The sequence below is a fragment of the Callithrix jacchus genome, chromosome 5 (assembly GCF_049354715.1).
Source record: "Callithrix jacchus isolate 240 chromosome 5, calJac240_pri, whole genome shotgun sequence".
Taxonomy (NCBI): Eukaryota; Metazoa; Chordata; class Mammalia; order Primates; family Cebidae; genus Callithrix; species Callithrix jacchus.
Genome location: NC_133506.1, coordinates 49610938 through 49628932, shown reverse-complemented (window position 1 = coordinate 49628932; position 17995 = coordinate 49610938). Strand labels below are relative to the sequence as shown.

Here is a 17995-nt window from a genome sequence, read left to right as displayed (position 1 = left end):
TCAGAGTTCCTTATGCTTTGTTCTCCTCTTCTACATCTAGGCTGAGTCTCTCTGTTTTCATTCTTCCAAATACACATGGAACACTGCCATTTCAGTTTCTACAAGAAATTCTATTTCTTTAATATTTTGTAATTTTTAAAATGGACTTTGATTAAAATATACAGTCACCCTTTTTCCTTGGATCAAGCAGTTCTGCTTATATCCAGCTTCTTGGTTTGTGTGTGACTATTTGCCTTTTAAAACGTCTAAGCCCTTATTAAGATCTTTATCCAGTAGTAGATCTTGAATATCAGAGCTGCATGGAGTGCTTTACTCTGACATCTAGTGGCCATGGCAGGGATGGTGCTCATTAATGTGTGTAAATTGAGATGATGGGTAGGAAAAGTTAAGAAGGGAGATGGGGCTGGGTGTGGTGGCTCACACCTGTAATCTCAGTACTCTGGGAGGCTGAGGTGGGAGGATTGCCTGAGGTTGAGAGTTCAAGACGAGCCTGACCAACATGGGGAAACCTCATCTCTACTAAAAATACAAAACTAGCTAGGTGTGGTGGTGTATGCCTGTAATCCCAGCTACTTGGGAGGCTAAGGCAGGAGAATCGCTTGAACCCAGGAGGCGGAGGTTGCTGTGAGCTGGGATTGCACCATAGCACTCCATCCCAGGCAACAAGAAAGAGACTCTGTCTCAAAAACAACAATAACAAAACAACATTTGTTGAGCACCTTGTGTATTCTTGCACTGTGCCAGAACTGAACATGTGACTGCCTGGGTTCACAGTGCAGCTCTGTCATTTACTAGCTGATAAACATGGACAGGTTACTTAAAGGGGGATACCGGCATGGTGAGGATTAAATTTATGGACAGTATTAGGTCAGTGTATCGCACAAAGTAATATTATTAGGAGAAGCTTAATGTCTCTATATGAGTATGTGAGAAAGAGAGAGAGAAAGAAAAATGATGAAAGGAGTTTAACAATTGGGACTAAATTTGAAGAGCAGAGTTTGAAAACTTTTTGGGAAAGCTAATTATGAGCATTATTTCATAAATGGCGATCTTTTTTTTTTTCTTTTGAGACAGAGTCTCGCTCTATTCCCCAAGCTGGAGTGCAGTGGTGTGATCTAGGCTCATTGCAACTTCCATCTCCCAAGTTGAAGTGATTCTCCTGCCTCAGCCTCCTGAGTATCTGGGATTACAGGTGCGCACCACCACACCTGGCTAATTTTTGTATTTTTAGTAGAGACAGGGTTTCACCATGTTGGCCAGGCTGGTCTCAAACTCCTGACCTCAAGTGATCTGTCCGCCTCAGCCCCCTAAAAGTGCTGGGATTACAGGCATGAGCCACCATGCCCAGCCTAGGCAATCTTGACTTTTAACTTGAATTTAAGATTTTTTTTATGCCAACAGTTAATTTTTTGCCCCTCATTTATATGAGTTGAAAACCTTCATCAACTAGGAAAATTGGAGTAAGGTTGTATTTGGATTTTCGAATGTTTGGCTAGAAAGAATAATAACACCTGAGTGCAAGCGGGATGTAACCTCCACATGATTCTGGGGACCAATGTCTAGCATGCAGGCAGAGAAGGGGCATGAGAAACTTAGTGCAGTGAGAGTGGCTCAGGGCACAGGGCACGGCACCTCTCAGGACATGGGCACTTTCCTTGGGGATAAGGGAGCAGAGGCTGCCCCTCCTTTGGTCCATTTAGGAAGACTTCCTGAAGGAAGTATGATTTCAGCAGTTGTTTGGATGACAGGAGAGAAACAGTTTGGTAAACTTCTAAGGAATGACGATTTAGATTAGAAGGATAGGAGGCAAAGCACTCTAGCCGCCAGGTGTACAGTGATGGAACCAGAATTTGAACATAGGTCAGTCTGATTTCAAAGCCTTGCTTTTTTTACTCTGTTATTCTGGGAAATAGGGTGCAGAGGAAGGCAAATCTAGGGTTTTAAGCAGTGGAAAAAGGATGAAAACAATGTGAAAGTCAGATAAGGAGACTGACTACTCCGTTGGACACTGTTTTGATATGTTAACTGAACCAGTGGGAGGTAAGCTACACACTCCTCTCTCAGGGGGCTCCCTTTGGCATGAGTGTGGTAGGTTGTAGCCACTGCTATGGGCTAATTACCTCTTAGAAACTGCAGCTCACTTAGGCAACCATGAAGAGAAGACACAGGAGACATCGCATCAATCCAATATGATTAGGTAGTACTATTAGCTACTGAGATGAAGATCATGTTTTCTAAGCCCAATATTAGAATGTGTGTTTTGTACCCATTAGGATGGTAAAAACAAATGTTTATAATTGGGTCTTAGAAGATAAGCCCCTGGTATCTTTTGGTCAAATTATGCAAATTAGTTTTTTATTGCTGTATAACAATGTTATCACAAACTTAGTGTTTTAAAGCAAGAAGCATTCATTATCTCACAGTTTCTGCAGGTCTGGGATCCATGCACAGCTTAGCGGGGTCCTCCGTAAGACTGCTATCAAGGTATCAGCCAGAGTCGGGTTCTCATCTGGGCTTCATTGTGGAAAGAACTGCTTTCAGACTTACATTATTACTGGCAGCATTCAGTTCCCTAAGGTCTTCCAGGCTCAGGAAGCATTCAGTTTTATGCTAGGTATCAGTCGGAAGCCACTCTTAATGTCTTCCCTTTTCGTGTGTTAGCTGACAACATGGCAGCTTGCTTCTTCAAAGCCAACGAGAGAGAGCATCTCTTGGCAAAATGGACTCTACATTTTGGAGTGTATTCATGATACATGTAATAAGCACATCCTGCCATCTTTGCCATATTCTGTTGGTTGTAAGCAGGTCACAGGCCCACACTCAAGGGGAGGGGATCAGGCAAGGCTGTGGACACCAGGAGGAGGAATCATGGGGCCACTTTGGCGTCTGTCTGCCACACTGCCCTATGTCTAGCATGCAGGCAGAGAAGGGGCATGAGAAACTTAGTGCAGTGAGAGTGGCTCAGGGCACGGCACCTCTCAGGACATGGGCACTTTCCTTGGGGATAAGGGAGCAGAGGCTGCCCCTCCTTTGGTCCATTTAGGAAGACTTCCTGAAAGAAGTATGATTTCAGCAGTTGTTTGGATGACAGGAGAGAAGCAGTTTGGTAAACTTCTAAGGAATGACGATTTAGATAAGAAGGATAGGAGGCAATATAAAGACAGGAGCGGGAGGACTGAAATACATTCTTTAAAAATGGTTCTAAAATGTAGTCTCCTGTGTCAGTAAGCTATGCAATTCACTGACTGTGAAGCACAGGTAATCTTTTTTGTCTTTTTCTGCAGGTGTGGCAGTGTGGAGGGAAGATCGAAGTTTTGCCCTGCTCCCGTATTGGTCACCTAGAGAGACACCACAAGCCCTATGCCTTGGATCTGACCCCTGCCTTAAAGCGCAATGCTCTGCGAGTGGCCGAAATCTGGATGGATGAGCATAAACACATGGTCTACTTGGCCTGGAACATACCTCTGCAGGTGAGTAATGGAATTGAACAGCAGCAGGGAAGAATGAAAGAGGAGGAAATGGCAGTTATGTAATGGGGAGAGATAAACAAAAGTACCAAAACAGCCCTAAAGAATTAGGGTAAGGGCTGGGCGCAGTGGCTCACACCTATAATCCCAGCACTTTGGGAGGCTGCGGTGGGTGGATCACAAGGTCAAGAGATCGAGACCATCCTGGTCAACAAGGTGAAATCCTGTCACTACTAAAAAAAAAAATACGAAAGTTAGCTGGGCATGGTGGCGCATGCCTGTAGTCCCAGCTACTCGGGAGGCTGAGGCAGGAGAATTGCTTGAACCCAGGAGGCAGAGATTACAGTGAGCCAAGATCACGCCATTGCACTCCAGCCTGGGTAATAACGGCAAAACTCCATCTCAAAAAAAAAATTAGGGTAAGGTCCTGATGGTGTGGTAATAATGGCTTTAACATCTATGTAACAGTACAATACTGTATTCTGGACCCTTTTATATATTGACTTATTAGCCATCACAACATATGTAGGGGATGGATAGGTTTTATTTTTATTATTCTAAGTTTCACAGATGAGGAAACTGAGGCACATGGAGTTGAAAGAAACTTGTTTATGGTAATGCAGGTAGAAAGATTCAAACCAAGGAAATCTGGTTCCTAAGTTCCATGTTCGTCATCTCTCTTCCATAATGGGAGACATAAACATGGCATGTGTGGTGTGGGGTGGTAGAAGAATGCACTGTAATCTTGTTGGATGAACAAGAATAAGGATAGCACTTTTTTAAAAGTTTTTTTGGTAGAGACAGGTTCATGCTATGTTGCCCAGGCTGGTCTGAAACTCCTGGCCTCCCAAATTGTTGAGATGAAAAGTGTTAGCCCCTGCGCCCAGCCAACGATGGCCTTCTTAGCTCAGCCCACATCTTATACCCTGGCTGCTTAAGGTTGGCATGCTATGCTGTCTCATGTCCCTGAGCTCTGGCTCTGGCCTAGAGCATATGGAGCCATGCTGACCAACAGGAAGCAGTCATCTCATTGACAAACTCATCCCTCCATCACAGTGGGTTCTGATGTAGCCCCCAGAAAGCCAGGGGGTCAGGATGGTGGGTAGCCGTGGATGGACCTAGAAGAGAAAGTCTGGAAGGACTCCTCGGGTCAGGAGCCAGGCTAACACTAGGATCTCTAGGTCGGGAGAATGTAAAAACGTGCAGAAATGCCTGAGCCTTCTTTAAAGTCAGCAAAATCCTTCCTTTTGTAATCCAAGCTGCTCATAACTTCTTACAGTTAGCTCATTGTTTGAAGAAAGATGGGTAAGAATAGATTCTGATGTCCCAGTATACCAACGTATGATAGGAAAACAAGTACCCTCCAGGACATCCTTAGTTTTTTTATTTCTAGGGAGTCATATTGTGACTGTCCCAACCTGTACAAAGAATGGTCTGTAAAGCAACTGAACCATCTAAGGTTGATCTAAACTTTCAAAGGGGATGATCTTAAATGAGCACCATGGGAAAATTCTGGGAGGAGGACAGATACACAAGTGGTTTCTGCTTTCCTTTTCTAATTTGCCTCTTCAGTATTATTTTACATTGATTCTCCACAAAATATCACTTTTAAACACGTCTCTTTTAATCTCCAAATGTTGGTATTAGAGTATTTCTTCCAAGAGCCTTGAGACAGAGTCTCGCACTGTCACCCAGGCTGTAGTGCTGTGGCACGATCTTGGCTCACTGCAATCTCCACCTCCTAAGTTCAAGGAATTCTCCTGCCTCAGCCTCCTGAGTAGCTGGGACTACAGGCATGCACCACCATGCCCAGCTAATTTTTTTGTATTTTTAGTAGAGACAAGATTTCACCATGTTGCCCAGGCTGGTCTCAAATTCTTGAGCTCAGGCAATCTGCCTACCTCAGCCTCCCAAAGTGCTGGGATTACAGGCGTGAGCCACCATGCCTGGCCCCAAGAGCCTTTCCGGCCATCATGAGGAGGATTTGGGGATTTATTGATGTAAATATCATCTCAAACAGGAGCAGTCTGCATTAGCTGATGAGGAGAAATACACCTGAGCGGCCCCACTATGCAGGCCTTAAAAGAGCAGAATTTGAAAAAGCAGAATTTTCTAGGGTTTAAGGGTTTTCCACTTTCCCTGGAAATATGAAAACATCAAGGTTACTTCACAGGCTATCAGAAAAATATTCAGTTCCATCATGCGTGACCCATACTCACTGGTGGAGTTAAGGATCTGTTAAAAGAAAAACTTCAGCCAAATTAAATTTAAAGGAGTTTGACTGAGCAATGAATGATTCACAAATTGGGCAGCAGTCGGAATCACAGCAGATTCAGACACTCCAGCGCAGCCATGTGGTAGAAGAAGATTGATAGACACAAAAAGGGAATTGACAAACATGTCAGAAGTGAAGTATAGAAACAGCTGGACTGGTTACAGCTCCACATTTGCCTTATTTGAACACAGTTTGAACACTGGACAGCGTTTGAGTGGTTGAGGTAGACTCAGCTATTGGTACAGGCGCATAGTCCTAAGTTAGGTTTTCCATCTTGTGTATCTATTAAGTTAGGTTGCAGTTCATCCACAAGGACTCAAATAGAGAAATACAGCGTTCTTCACAGTCCATATTTAGTTTGCTTTAACGAACTTTCATGAATCAAAGCACAGAAACACTTGGTGTTTTGTTTACAGAACTCCGGAATCGATTTTGGGGACATTTCTTCCAGAAGGGCACTCCGGGAAAAACTGAAGTGTAAATCTTTTGACTGGTACCTGAAAAATGTTTACCCACTCTTGAAGCCAATACACACCATCATAGGCTATGGAATGGTGCGTATGATGAAGTTGCATTTTCGATTTTACGTGTTTGACTGTAAAGAAAATGCAGCCTGAATCATGTGATTGCCTGTCCTGCCCAAGACACCCTTCTTACCTGGCTTCCTCCTCAGCTCTTTGCCCTCAACCCTCTCAGTTTCCTTTCGTTCCTTGCTCCCCGATCCCCATCTCTTTTCCTTGTCTCTGCTTCTAGTCCCTTTGAAAACTGTAGCTCTTGCCTGGACTCTCTCGGTTTCTCCAACAACTGCAGCGACTGGCCTTGCCCACCTGAACTCCGCAGAGGCGCCCGTCCCTGTGTGGTGATGCTCTGAGGTGGTGGGTGTTTGCAGAATGTGGGCAGTGCCGCCGCACCTCCCTTCAGCATTGGCCTGTTTCCCAGTGCTTAGAAAAAATGCCTGCCGGGATCCCAGCTCTCTGCTCCTTTCAGCTGGTTGTTCTGGTGCCCTCAGCATGTTGGGGAAAATGTAGGTCTGGGGAAGGATGGGGCTCATTCTCTGCCTCTTTCTAACAGTGTCGCCATGTGTTTTGCCCCTTCAGATGAAAAACCTATTGGATGAAAATGTCTGCCTAGATCAGGGAGTCATTCCAGGCAAAACCCCCATCATGTATAACTGCCATGGATTCAGTTCACAGGTATCTTTCCCAGTCTTCTTGGCCCTGACTGGGCGAGTCTGTCGTGGCTCAGCCCCAATAACCTTTGCTGGGTCTAGACTCCGTGATAGGTGATGGGGAGTCAGGAGCAGAGCATCCTGGGTAAGGGTGAAACCCAGACCTGCACTTGTCACTGAGCACGTCTTAATTTCTTCAGAGAGCCATGACAACGTAGTTTCATTTCAGTTACAGGATAGGTGGAAAGGCTATGCTCTGTCACATTCATTCTCCATGGTGATATTTGCATTGACAGTCACCTCTGGTCCCTTCCTTTTTCCCCTCCTCCCACAGCTCCCTCAGTCTTTTCTCTGCTCCTTGAATGCCTGGGAGAGTGGACAGGTGAAGCCACCTATGCTTCTCCTGGAGAGAGGGAAACAGAGCTAGAGAGGAGAGAGGCTGAGCAGATGTTCCTCCAAGGGATGGAAGGGCCCTGGCACCATGTGGAAGGGGCAGCCAGGGGACTTTTTTTTAACAGACAATATTCACATCTTACTTTGCATGCTGCCCTCATAGCAACCTTTTGAGGCATGCACGATAGATATCATTTCCACTTAGATGAAAAAATGGAGACACATGACCAAACTACTTGTCCAAGCTCTCTGAGCAAGGTCATGTCAAGTCAGGAATTTGAAAGGTTTTCTGACAACAAATCCATAGCTGAGGCCTTCAGTGACAGATTCTGGAATTCAGTTTTGTTTTTCCTCCAGAGACAAGCTTCTTCATCCATGTAAGCTATGATTCTGTTGGAGCCCTCCTAGGCCTGGCCTTCTCCCTGGATTCAAGGGGAGACTAAGGAGTAGAGGGAAGCAGAGGTGGCTTCGTGTTGTCCAGGAAGGTTCAGTGCTCCTGGTGAAACTAGGTGTCTAGGGGCTCCAAGATCAGTCTTCCTGCCCACCCTCTGGCTAGGGTCTCCTGCTGGCTGATAGTGCCAATGGCGAGTCCTCTGCTCTCTTTTAGTACGTCTACTATCACCTAACTGGGGAGCTCTATGTGGGACAACTGATTGCAGAGGCCAGTGACAGTGATCGCTGCCTGACAGACCCTGGCAAAGCAGAGGAGAAGCCCACCTTAGAACGATGCTCCAAGGCAGCTACCAATGGATTGCACATATATTGGGATTTTAAACAGGTGAGTTACATGGATTTTTTTCTTTCTTTCCTTTTTTTTTTTGAGATGGAGTCTCGATTTGTAACCCAGGCTGGAGTGCAATGGCTCACTGCAACCTCTGCCTCCCAGGTCCCAGTTCAAGCAATTCTTCTGCCTCAGCCTGCCAAGTAGCTGGGATTACAGGCACATGGCACCACGTGTTTGTATGTTTAGTAGCAACTGGGTTTCACCATGTTGGCCAGGCCGGGATTACAGGCATGAGTCCAGCAAGTTACATGTTTTTCAAAGGACAGATATAGGAGAGGTTCAGATTTGATTTGATAGTGTTTTAGGAGAATTACTTCTTGTGGCAACATGTAGGGAAAAGATTAGAAACAGGAAACTGGGTATGAAACACTGAGTCTCTTGACTAAGGCAGGGGTTGTTAAGGAGAAGAAATATTGGAATCTGTTGTAGTGGAACAGTTGAGAGTTTGGGCCCACATCCTAGCTCAGTCACCTAGCAAATTCCTTACCCTCTCTGAAGCTCAGTTTCCTCATTATAAAATGATGGAGGTGATAATATCTTCTGTAGGCCAGTGTTGAGAGGATTAAATGATATAGCGTGTGTAAAGTATTTAGCGTGCTGCCTGGAGCAGAGGAGTGTTCAATATGCATTTGCCATTGTGATCCACTTATTATTAATAATTTTCAGAGGAGGTGGAACACTAGGCTGAAATCTGACAGGGGCCAATGTGGGAGCTCTGCCTTTAACTTCAACATCAAATGACCAAAGACAGGTGGAAGGAATCTGGCAGATGTACATGATGATGATGCAAGGGTCTTGGCTGACTACAGTCTGCGGGGAATTGACAATGGATGGGGTTACTGCAAAAGCTTCTGCACTCGGGCCAATGTGGTAGGAAGGGGCAGTACCTCCTGGAGGATGCTACTGGTCTGTCTGTGACCGTGTCTCTGAATAAGGGACTGTGCTTTGTTCAAGTGCCACATGGACAATCTAGTTCAGCAGTCTCTGACTTTTCAAAGCTAGCGCCCTCTTTGAGAATTCGTTGTGTGCTATGGACTCTCTCTCCAGGAAAACCTACCAATGAACCTATGTGCAAGATTTGCTTACAGTTTCAGAGTTTTGTTTTGCTTTTTTTTTTGCATCCCAGATTAAGCTTTCCTGAACTAGACAATATTGATTAGAAGAAGGGGGGTAATGTCTTCTCAGTCTCTGATGTCTCCCTTTAAACTCCAATTCTATGGAACTATAGGGAATTCAGTGAAAGTCCAGGCTCCCTCTTACCTTAGACCTTTTTGCAGGTATTATTCCCTCTCCTCCCACTTCTTCACCAGGCCAACTAGAAAGTGTTCCCCTGGCCTTAGACATCATCTCCCTTGGGAAGCCTTCTGTGACCCCAGAGGAGTCAGGCAGGTGGTTCCTCTATGAGCTCTCGGGGGCCCTTTTCTAGCCCTAGTCTCACCAGCTCTTGCAATTGTCAGCTCACTTGCTTCTTTTCATCATTTGGCTGTGAGCTGGAGGGCAGGGCCTGGCGTTTGCTGTTTTTTCTCTAGCATCTGGCACAACCCCTAGAACATGGCAGGCACTCAACAAATGGTTGCAGAGCAAATGAAAAATTGGCAGGCATGGAGATATAGCTTGAAAGGCTTGTTAGGCCTGTGGATAGAAAAAAAATGACGCTGTCTTCCTGAGGAAGAGGGAGTAGATTAGTTTAGTGTCGCAGGAGGGCAGAACTGAGACCAACAGATAAAGTTTAAGGTGGCAGATTTTTACTTATGTAGGAGCAAGGGGAGGGCTTACTAAAGGCCTCACAGCTTCAGGTTTCCTACAAATGAATAGGCTGCTTAGCATGGTGGTGAGTTCCCCATAAATGGCAGTCACCAAGCACAGCATGTTGGAGCACCTGGCAGGCCTCATGTGCTAAATATGAATTTTTGATGTCCTTAGTCATACTTTTCTGTTCATGTGAAGAAAACTACTACAAATTTACTTTGTTTTAAAAAATTAGTATTCACTAATTTTTATAAAGTTATAAATTAAAAATTTATGTTATAAATAAAAATTATAAGTTATAAATTTAAAAATTTAGTGAGATGTTTGTAAAGCATTTAGTATGGTACTCGGTGCAAAGGAGTGTTGAAAGAATCATGGTTTTTCTTTAAGCTTTTAAGTTCAGCTTGTAAATCTTATTATTTTATCTATAAGCCTGACAACTTTCGACAAGAAAGAGGATTTTTAAAATTTAATAAACTAAATGCCATTAAACATTGTTAACCGTATTTACAAATTTAATACCTTAAATTTCCATTTCTATGGCCACTATGTCAAGAACTACAAAAATAAAAAGGGAGGTGATCCTGTAATTTCTGGTGTGTTTCATAATATTAAGTTAGTCTTGAATGGGTTCGCTCCATCTGATCTCTTTCCATCCATCTTACCTCTTAGGTCTACACTTCTTTTAGATATGAAAATGATACTTGATTGAATGTTGGGCTCTTCTGGTTCTCACTTTACTCTGTAGGCACAACTTACAAATCAATCTAAAAAGTTACCAAAGGAATTTTCCAAAATTGAGAGGGAGATGACACTAGATCATCCCTTTGTTTTCTTTGATTTCTTGATTCTGTGTTTTGGGTATACCAGAGGAGGCTATGGCCCTGTGACTCACAAGAGAGCCAGTGATAGAGAGGGGACCCAGTTTAAGAGAAGGCCTATTCAGACATATGGACCTTAAGTTCAGTAGCACAGTGTTGAGATGGTGATGCCACTGAAATAAGGGGGAATTTGGGGAAGGTCATCCATCTTTGGGGTGAAGCAGCAGCTCACAATACAAAGAGGATCTCTAAGAATAGTAGTGAGGAGGAGGAGAGCACTGGTGGTGAGAGGTTGAAAGTGTGGGAAAAGAGGAAGTGTGGAGGGAGTGCTCCCGCACACCGCTTGTAAGCATGGAGACTGGCATAGCTCCAGAAGCAACTTGCCCACGTGCAGGAAAACCCCACACTCCTCAGAACCCAAACTAACTACAGCTCTTTTTAAGGCACTAATTCTTTTTTAGGACAATATCTTTACTTAAGGAATAGTATAGAATATAAGCCAGCATTAATGTGGAAAATATCTTAATAATTATCACAGTGAAACACTGGGAAAATTGAAATGTCCAACAGTTAGGGATGCTTTGCTCATCTCTTGAACTGAATATTGTAGAGCCACTCAAATATTCTGAAATAATCTCTTTCAAAAAATTAATAAAACTGGAAAATATGTATATGCAATATTAAATTTATATAAAGAAGCAAGATGTAAAGACCACATATACAATGTTGTCTTGTTGTGAGTGCTTTTATATACTTTATATATAAAATATTTTAAAATATATTTTTTATAAATATACTTCTAGTCAATCATCCCCTCCCCTGAAAGCCATCACGACCTCACAGATGATCTCAAAGTAGCTGCTCCATCCCACCTCACCTGCCAGCAGCCCCCATGTACCCTGAGCCCCTGGTCACATATTTTGAAGTGTTTTATGTATTTTAAAAATATATTTTCCAAGTTAAAGAAGTATCTATTATTTTTGTAAAATTGAAAGAGAAACAAAAACAAAAATCTTTTAAAAACACCTTTTGCCCTTCTAATATCATTTGGACAGGTAACACCCCAAAATAAAAACCAAAATGGCTGGGTGTGGTGGCGCACGCCTGTAATCCCAGAACTTTGGGAGGCCTAGGCAGGTGGATCACGGGCCAAGGTCAGGAGTTTGAGACCAGCCTGGCCAACATGCTGAAACCCCATCTCTACTAAAAATACAAAAATTAGCCAGGTGTGGCAGCAGGTGCCTGTAATCTCAGCTACTCAGGAGGCTGAGGCTGGAGAATAACTTGAACATGGGAGGTGGAGGTTGCAATGAGCTGAGATTGCGCCACCGCACTCCAGTTTGGGTGATACAGCAAGGCTCCATCTCAAAAAAAAGCAAAACGAAAATGTGTAAGATCCAGATGAACACAATGTGAAAGAAACTAGAGGATGGGTGGAACATTTTCAAAGCTCATGTCACATGGAAGTTGAGCAGAAATAGAAAATAGGCCACCGACTCTGTTTAAAAGGTTACAATAAGTTATAATAACCAAGAGTTATTGAAATACATATATGCACTAGGCGTTGGGGTAAATATGTCATTCAGTTCTTATAAAACATAAGTCTTCTAAGAGAACTATGATCACTAGCCCGGTCTCACCCGTGAAGTAACTAGGGCACTGAGGAATCCAATTATTTGCCTACGGTTACACAGTGTAGTAAATGCCCGCCATTCAAATGTGGAATCTTAACCACTGTGTGCTATTGCCTTGTTGCTTGGGAATTTGATTCTGAAAGGGAGAAAAACACTGAATGTTGGTTGAAAGGGAGAGTAGAGTTAAGGGCTGGGTTTATTTTGTCCTCCTAATATTGTGACATTTGGACATATTTAAAGGCAGTAGAAAAGGAATATGCAAAGAGAGAGAACTAAAAGACAGATGTTAGGAGGAGTGTTTCTTCAGCATCGAGATGGCCAGGGCTCAGGAAACCGAGGAGACGGCTGGCAGGTGAGGCGGGCATGGGGAAACCAAGGAGACGGCTGGCAGGTGAGGCGGGCATGGGGCTGCTCCTTTGAGATCATCTGTGAGGCGGTGTCCTCAGGAAGGCTGATGTCTTACAGGGGAGCGGAGGATCGACTAGAAGTGTGGTGTTCTTGACATTTTGTTAAAGTGAGTGTCGGGGTGGGGGCTGACAGACAAAACATGCGGAGGAGGCCTGGATAAGGAACGCTGAGGAGTAAGCCAAGCCCTGGGGCCAGGCTGCTGTGGGCAGGCTCAGCTGGCAGACCCTGTCCACAAGAGCTCTGTGGTCTGGAAGCAGGGACCAAGAGAGAGGAGTGGTGGCGGTGGTGGAGAAGTTCCAGAATCTGAAGAGCTGCCCTGAATGGCCAATGCTGGATGGGTGCCTAGAGGAGGCAAGGGTGGATGGGGCCAGGGGGAGTCCAATGACAGGAAAATTTTGGAGGCGCAAGGGCTGTTGGAGGCACTTTGTGATTTGAAGAGATGAGAGGCAGGGAGGTGATGGTGAGAGGGGACGCAGAAATTTAGAGGTTACAGCTAGAGTCAGTCCCACTTGATGTTCAAGAACTTGGTGGCAGTTTGTCTGAAGGGGAACAGTCAGGTCAGGGTTTCTCACTCGCCATCAGAATGAATGTTATGAACCCTGAGGATGATAGCAGAGTGCAGGGCATAACGAAGATACAGCCTGACCCAGGTACTAATGCAGCTCAAGTGAGTCCTGCAAAGGGATTGAGAGGGATGTGGAGAGAGAGGGCTGGGAGCAGAGGGCAGGACCAGGAGAGATGGTGGTTTGGACAGATGGTAGGATCGTCAGTTGCTGAGATATGAAGATAAGGGGGAAGAAGCTCAGCGAGATTGTGGGGATCACATAGGACCAAAGAGAAGGACGGCCCTTCCTTTCTCATCTCATGGGGAGTGGCAGAGATGAACTAGGATTTGTTGCCCGTTTCATGTGTCAGGTCCAAGATGCTTCATCAATATTAACTCTAATTTTAACTTTAATATTAACTCTAAACCCATTTTATAGATGAAGACATTGAGACTTGGAGAGATTAGGTTATTTGTCCAGACCCACACAGTTTGTATGTGGTACAGCAAGGATTCAACCCTGACTTTTTAGCACTAAAGCCTATCATGTTCTCAGTTATAAACCTTGGTGACGTCCCCTCAACAGGAGAGGTAGGAAGCTTCCTCAGAGGCTGAGATTTCTGAATGTGGCTCCTGCTCCAGGTGCACAACATAGTTTCCCTGAGAAGGGAGAGAAGCACAAGGTGAAGGTGACCGTGATTGGTCTCACGGGCTCAGGGGTAAGGATGAGGAAAGGAAGGCTAAGTTGAGAAGGCCCACAGTTCTCACAGAGGCCATCATTTCATGGTAATCAGTACCGACCCAACACTTCTGTCTCAGGAGAGGCCGAGGGCATCACATAAAGCTAGTGCAACATCACCTGGTTGGTCAATTTGCCATGAGGCTGGTAGAGGAAGCTCTGAGCAATCTCATCCTATATTCTGCTTCCTTTTCTTTCCTGGATGACTTGCAGAGCACTGAGGGGCCCCTAAAGATGATGAATTACTGAGGCATTTCAGCACCTTAGCTCTGTTTCTCTTCCTCTCCAGGGGGGAGCTGTCATGAACAGGGATACCAAGCGATGTCTGGAGATGAAGAAGGACCCTTCGGGTAGACACGTGCTTGTACTCCGGACCTGTACCACGCAAGTGTGGGAAATCCAGCACACCATCAGAGACTGGGGTCGGACTAACAGCCAGTGATCCTCAGACAGCCCTGGATCTAGGACATTAGTTCTTGCAAGTGGAATGGCTTCTACTCCCAACTTCTTTCTCAGTGAGAAAGAAAAGTGTGTGTGTGTGTGTGTATGGTAACTTCAGGTGGGGCCTGTGCGTGTGCTGGGGTGTCTCTGTTGGGGAGAGGAGAGGAAACTTTGATGCCTCGTCCCCAGCTTCCCTGGGAAGGTTGTGATATACATCAAATGCCATTCTTGGAAACTCCTTGAAATAACCAGCATCTTTTGGCTGTTACATGGAAAGAGAAAGAGGAGGATGGAAGTTTATCTTTGACTTCTGCCCACACCGTTTAGCCTTCCTTCCCAACAGCTACCATCGCCATCTGACCCACACCTCCTCCCCAGCTTGTCCACTTGGGAGCTCCCCAGGCTGCTGGGGGCCATTCCACGTGAGAGGCTGGGCCCCCTCAGGCCAGCAGCGTGACAGGTCTCCACGTGGCACTAATTCTCCCTCCTGCCTGGGCTGCCCTGAGAGATGCAGCAAATAGACAAGTAACTTTTAAAAATTCGTCCATTCACCCTCCCATGGCAGTTTTATGTGGATTATCAATCTCTCCCACACCAAAGAGATTCTGGAGGCTGAAGGGAGGAGAGAAGGCATCTCGACTCATCACAGCTGTCCAGGGGATGGGGTATTGAGAAGGGTAAGAAAATCCAAGGCCATCGGAGCCTTTCTCTTAGTAGGTCATAACATTTAATTACCTATTTCCTCCTCCTCCTCTTGCAAATTATGGAGAAGATGAGGCTTGACTCACAGGGGCATCGCTTATTGGGGGCAAAGAAGAGATTGCAAGCAAAATGTTAAAACCAAGGATTCTATGGCTATCCACTGGATAAGTATTTTCTGCTAGTTGGTGAGTTGGGAAGATCTATCTCAGCCAGGCAATTTTTGGCAAGGTCTTGGAGGCTGGTGGGACTGGACACCATGGTGGGAGAGAGGGTAGGATGGCCAGGTGTGTGTGTGTGTGTGTGTGTGTGTGTGTGTGTGTGTGTGTGTTGGGTTGTGGGACTACCCTTCAGGTATGTGCTCCCAGAACCCCTTCTTCAATGGGTCACTTTTTTCTTTTAATCCCAAGTCAGGGCTGCCTGAATAATTTTGGGAATCATTAGGTTTTGCATTACTTTGCCAACAGTGCAAAGCAGGACAGTGATACTTTGGTACAGAATTTAATCAATTAAAACTTTTTAAAATGACCTTTTAAAAATGTACAGGTTACAAATGTACAGCCTGATTTAAATTTCACTGTGAACACTGTCATATCAAGAACTAAAATTACTGTAGATAAGATTTTATGATGAAAAAATCAAGGGGCAAGATGAGTGTTAAGCAAATGTATAACTTCTAGCTTCTGCCTGGCAAATGGAAGGGAAAATGCAATTCAAAGGAAAGTTTTGAAAAAGCATGTACTCGATAGAACGTTGGGTAAAAGATACAATATCCTTAAACATATGAAAAGATGTTTCACCTCATTCATATTTAGAGAAATACAAATGAAAACTATATTGAGATACTTTTCACTTGAATTGGTGAAAATTAAAAAGTAGATCACCACATGCTTTTGGAAGGGCTGTGGGAAACAGGCAATCTTATACATAAGTGGTAAAGATACAAACTGGGAATATTTAGCAATATCTAAAGATACTGTATGTACACTTTCTATTTGTACCAGTAATTCCACCTCTAGAGATTTACTTCCAAAAATAAGAAAATACTTATGCACAAGGTAATTCTGTGCAGTATTCATTGTAACTGAAAAATGTTGGGAAAAAAAAACTATGTAGCTGAACATCAGAGAATAATTGAATACCTTCATACAATGGAGTAGTATGCATCTATGATCAAGAACAAAGACTATCTCTCTGAACTGATATGGGGTGTTTTCCAGTATCTTTTGTTAAGTGGAAAAAGAAAAATAGTATCTATACTATGTACCTTTTACGTAAGAAATAAGGGAAATATATTCCTGTATCTGTTCATTTCTGCAAAGTAAAACATAAGAAGAATAAAAGAGAAAATAATTAGATTGATTACGATGGGTGGTAGTGGTTGGAAATAGGGCAGAAAAAATTGGGACTAGGAACAGGATAAAAGGCATGTGGGAGAGTGACATTTCTCTAACTATATATTTGCTATAGTTTTGACTTCTAGAACCATATTATATTTCAAGTGCTTAAAATATAAATATATAAAATCAATAGATAGAAACCCAAAATGGAGTATACACAAAAATAAGCGAACCTAATTATATTGCTATCTTATAAATGACCACATATGTACTCACTCATGTACACACATGTAAATCACACCCAGCATGCAACACAGAGATCTTGTTTCTAAATATTTTCCAATAAAAGGAATTACGAGTCTTTGGAGAAATAGCTAATTTTAGGGCTGGGGCTGGGATATCTTTCTATTTTAGAAAGTTATAAACTGCTCAAAAAAATTACAGGGACATGTCACAAACCACAATGACCAGGCTGAAGGGGCTTCCACTGGCCAAATCTGGGACATTTGAATATTAAAGTAAATAACGGTGATTTTATCTGAGTAACGGTCACATCACCAGTTGTCAGACAAACAAGACTCATGGGCCTCCTGATATAATGCAAGAAGAACACAATATCACGTCTATGGTTTCCCTGCCAAAATACAGAACCGGAACCTATAATCTTGAGGAAACATCAATCAAACCCAAATTGAGGAACATTCTTCAAAAGAAATGGTCTGTATGCTTCAAAAATGTCAACTCAGGAAGGCAAAGAAAGACGGAGGAAGTGTTCCAGATTAAAGGAGACTAACAGGACAACAAAACATAATGTGTGATCCCAGATTAGATCCCGGACCTGAGGGCTTTTTCCCACTTTAATTGTAAAGGACAGCAGTAGACAATAGGTGAAAGTTGAATAAGGTTTGTTGATTAGATAATAGTATTGTATCCTGATTTTGATCATTGCACTCTGGGTATATAAGAGAATGTTCTCTATTTTACAAAATAGTCACTGGATGGAGTTGGAGGGGAGGGGCATAATCTATGAGATTTTATATAGATGGATGGATGGATGGATGGATGGAGCAGTAGGCAGATTCGATGGAGGAGTGGATGGAGGGAGATAGATAGACTAAAAATAGATGGAGGGATAGACAGACAGATGGAACCCAGAATGATAAAACCAATGTGGAAAGGTGAATCTGGATGAACAGTAAAGGGTTTATAAGAATTCTCTGTATTATGTTTGCAACTTTTCTGTACATCTCTAATTGTTTAAAAATAAAAAAAATTAAACTCAAAGAATGCCTATATAGATAGACATTAAAAATCTCTCGCCGTTGAACTGCAGTGATAAGCAATAGCAGCTTAATTCAAGTTTGGTGTACTTTATTTGAGGGAAATCTGTGGTTCTCTCACACTTACCTGAGGATGATAGAAAGCCCCTTAGGCTTCCCAGCTTCCCAGAGGTCCTGAGTTTCAGCCAGCAACTCTGTTCTCTAGGGTATCCTATTAGTTACAACAAAGAAGGTATTGATTTGCTTCCTTGGC

The 17995-nt window shown here is 43.6% G+C and overlaps 1 protein-coding gene across 1 annotated transcript in view; it reads left to right on the top strand.

Annotated features, from left to right (window-relative positions):
* The window catches only part of LOC100394515 (putative polypeptide N-acetylgalactosaminyltransferase 8), a 35987-nt gene extending 18241 nt beyond the window's left edge, over positions 1-17746 (top strand). Inside the window, exons 7-11 of the mRNA XM_035298973.3 lie at positions 3285-3470; positions 6159-6296; positions 6840-6935; positions 7911-8081; positions 14272-17746. Of these exons, the coding sequence (XP_035154864.2) occupies positions 3285-3470; positions 6159-6296; positions 6840-6935; positions 7911-8081; positions 14272-14424 (744 nt within the window). The 3' untranslated portion in view covers positions 14425-17746. The remainder of the gene's footprint in view (positions 1-3284; positions 3471-6158; positions 6297-6839; positions 6936-7910; positions 8082-14271) is intronic.
* Positions 17747-17995: the final 249 nt, after the last annotated feature.